Raw genomic sequence first — 3,419 nt, forward strand, 5'->3', positions numbered from 1 at the left:
CCTTGGCAGTCTCACGTATCCAATAATAAATACACGAGCACTGTACTCCCCATGCATTACGTCTAAAGAAGTATCTCAGTAAAAAAAGCGTCCTTAGCGAAGAAGTATTTCTCGATTATGATTATTATTATTAGTAGAAGTTGTTTATTTGCATTAATTATATTTTAATCTTTTTGAAGCGAGTATTTTCACTATATTCATTCTGTAGTGCACTATTAAGATCAAAACATATCTTAAGTCTGCTTGAATGATGGATTTCTTGTCTGCATTGGTCCAGAAGATCATCAACCTCCCAAAGATGCCACTACAAAAAACTGCTCTGGAGATGTTGTCATTTCTCCACAAAAGTGAATTACAGGAACTGTACCCAAATCTCTGGATTGCCCTCCGCATTGCAGTAACTCTTCCTGTTACAGTTGTGTCTGCTGAGAGAAGCTTTTCCAAACTGAAGCTTATGAAGACTTACCTCTGGTCGTCATTGGCAAGAACGCTTAAGTGGCCTGGCTCTCATAAGCATCAACGCACAGTTGGCACAGCAGCTGTCATATGATGACCTTGTCGATGACTTTGCATCCAGGAAATGCCGACGTATTCACCTGTAAACGCATAATGAACGACATGCATGCACATTTACCATTTACCTCACTGTATAAAAAAGTAACTGTGTTGATAATAATAATAATCAGGAATTATATTTGCAAAGTACTTTGTTTCCAAAAAAACGTTTCACTCCTGTCGGTGGTGGGGGGGGGGCTCATCTCACAATGTCGCTTGGGGCCCCAAGTTGGCCAGGGACGGCCCTGTGGTTCCTTCACTTTATTTTTATATTTATATACATTTAGTTTGGACGAAAACTTAGCGTGGGGAAAGGCATGTGTGGCGTGAGTGCGTGAGATATGGGTTCATTGCGTGACTCTCATGCTCAATGCGTGAGGGTTGGCAGCCCTGGAAAGTCGCTTTGGGTAAAAGCGTCTAGTAACATGTAATGTCATGTACTGTAAAGTATCTCAGTAAATATAATCCTCCTCACAGCTCTCCTCGAAGTGTCTCCTCTCCGGTAGATTAGAGGGTGGTGCTCCCTCTCTTCCGGCCGGGCTGCGGGTCTCTCCTGCGGGCAGAGACTTGAGGAGTCCCGCGGTGCTGCGCAGGTGTTTCCGGTAGTGTCTCCTCTCGCGCCGCTCCCACTCCTGATGGGGGTTCCCCTCCACGCGACACCACGTCTCCCTCCGCACGTTCAGCTCCCTCAGAGCCCGATGCTCTGCTCCAGACATGTTTCTTATTTAGATGTATTTTACCTTTTTAGTCAGTCAATGATCCATGGTGTAGCAGCAGTCAGTGTTTGATGCTGTGTTTACATGGCAACGGGAAACCTGAAGAAGTAGAGAGTCAAAGATATGTTGTGTTTGAGAAGATGAGTTACTATCTCTCAACAAGTTAAAGCTTAAAGATCTTTTAGACTTATCTGTTTCCCATGTTTTGCTCAGACATAAAACGTAATAGCAGATGCAGTAATATTGTAAACTAGTGTTACTTGTAGAAAAGTTAGGAGCCAACAAATGGATTATAAAGTTGCCTCCCTTACTGTATACTTACAAATGAGAAAATACAAAAACTTTTTTCCCCCTACCTTTTACTCTTCTTACCCCTGAAGCCAAAACCATCAAAAAGTGAGCAGAACAAATAATACTTTTTGGAAATTTAAATATCTATTGAACCTTTGACAAAAATATACAATTAATTATAACGTATTGCATCATAAAATGCAATTAAATACAGAATATTACCTTAAATAACTGCAGTATCAAATAAGCTACATGCATTTTCAACATACATATTATTTCCTCTTGGTACCTGGAAACAGAGACAGAGTGAGAGTTCACTTCTCTCAACCCACGACAACACTGAGGTTATTTGATCCCCCTGAGATAGACCTGCATACAACAGGAGGATTTCCATGGAAAAGGGAGTATTTGATGCAGCCACAGTCGAAGAAGCTCTCCAAACAAGTATCACAGTTATAACTCCTTACTATCAAATGCCATTTTCGGGAAATGTACATATACAAGCCTTTGTGTGGGAGATAAACTCCCTCTGGATACACAGGGATTTTAGCCTTTGCAGACCATTTACATGCTCTAAAACACAGGAAAGAGAAAACCCCAGAAAGCATAACAGGGCCTCTTTAAAGTGTTTGTGAAGATTATCTGGCTGAACAGAAGTATCATGAATACATATACACTTCAACAAGGTTACTTTTTACAATAATCCAAAAGCACTTCAATAGTGTTTTTATTTGTCAGACAGTTAATAGATTTTTTATCTTCACGGTCATCTGTATATTTTTCTTACTCTCTGATGCTGCTTTATTTCTATTTTTGATTTGTTCCTATTTTAGAATTGTTTATTTCTACTCTGTTAATGTATTATTATGTACAATGCCTTGTTTTGTTTTATTCTCGTGTAACAAAACAATTGTTTTCCCAAATCTGGATTAATAAAGTACATTTGATCTTATCTTATTTTAAGAGAGAAATCCCATTCCTTTTTGTCAAGGGAACCAACTTCCTACAACTAAGTGTTTATTACCTGCAGCTCTTGAATGAGTTTCCTGTGGGAACAGACTTGTAGCTGCAGTTCAGTCCCACTGGGTCAAAGGATGATCAGGATTAGAGCAGATAAAGGCCTGAGCACATGGAGAGGCTCATGGAGAGAACAGAACCAAGCAGGAGGACTGGGAACTCAGATATTCAATTACCAACTTTGCAGTAAAAAAATGCAACAGTTGTTACGGCCCCTACACACGGCGGCGTGCGTTGAAGCTTCAACGCTTCTGCCCATTCACTTGGGGGTGACGTCACGCTTTGCCGAACTGCATTGTGGGAGCAAAGCTTTGCTTTGCTCGCGTTGCTCACTTCAAAAGTAGAGCAATGTTCTACTTTTGAAGCTTCGACGGAAGCGTGAGCCAATCAAATCATATGCCAGTACAATAGCCAATCACACCGCGTGCTTGTGTGTCCGGGGCGGGAGATTCATGTGATTGGTTGTTGGTCGAGCTTCAGACAAGCCCGCCGGCAAGCTTCAACGCACACCACGGTGTGGACGGGCCGTTACAGAACAAATGAAATCACCTAAGAGTAAAACTTCAAAGAATATATTGTTGCTTCAAAAAGAGTAAGGGTAAGGGAGTTCTTTCTATCATCCGTCGATGTGCAGGCTCAACCTTAAAATACTTCCATTCATGAAGAACCTTTGAGTACGTTTAGCTGATATAATGTATTCTCTCTCACACACTCACCTCCTGCTTCCATTGGACTCCAACACTCGCATTGTATTGGCTAGCTCTCCAACACATTGTACGTGATAGGCTAATGGGCGGGACATCTCTAAGCGGTTGACCAATCACAACATAGCCGGCCAGC

At 41.5% G+C, this 3,419-nt stretch overlaps 1 protein-coding gene across 2 annotated transcripts; it reads right to left on the reverse strand.

The window, feature by feature from the left end:
* Nucleotides 1-32: 32 nt before the first annotated feature.
* On the reverse strand, nucleotides 33-2,788 carry spata45 (spermatogenesis associated 45). Of its 2 annotated transcripts, XM_010791053.1 has the most exons (3): nucleotides 2,587-2,788; nucleotides 1,031-1,370; nucleotides 33-596 (listed from the first exon to the last, which is right to left on the reverse strand). In XM_010791053.1, the coding sequence occupies exons 2-3, from the start codon at nucleotides 1,269-1,271 to the stop codon at nucleotides 517-519; spliced, it is 321 nt and encodes a 106-aa protein (XP_010789355.1). In that variant the 5' UTR covers nucleotides 1,272-1,370; nucleotides 2,587-2,788; the 3' UTR covers nucleotides 33-516. The 2 variants fall into 2 exon arrangements, with proteins under 2 accessions (XP_010789355.1, XP_010789354.1); XM_010791052.1 differs by lacking the exon at nucleotides 2,587-2,788 and having other exon boundaries at nucleotides 1,031-2,402.
* Between the last annotated feature and the right edge of the window lie 631 nt (nucleotides 2,789-3,419).

Source organism: Notothenia coriiceps, unplaced genomic scaffold (genome assembly GCF_000735185.1).
Source record: "Notothenia coriiceps isolate Sejong01 unplaced genomic scaffold, NC01 NC01_scaffold00035084, whole genome shotgun sequence".
Classification (NCBI taxonomy): domain Eukaryota; kingdom Metazoa; phylum Chordata; class Actinopteri; order Perciformes; family Nototheniidae; genus Notothenia; species Notothenia coriiceps.

What these genes read in the sequence shown, in the direction of transcription:
- spata45 (XM_010791053.1), bottom strand. Translation starts at nt 1,271, where the DNA reads ATGTCTGGAGCAGAGCATCGGGCTCTGAGGGAGCTGAACGTGCGGAGG. An exon ending in GAGACACTTCGAGGAGAGCT is followed by an intron (nt 597 to 1,030) that starts GTGAGGAGGATT and finishes ATGCGTTTACAG; the next exon opens with GTGAATACGTCGGCATTTCC.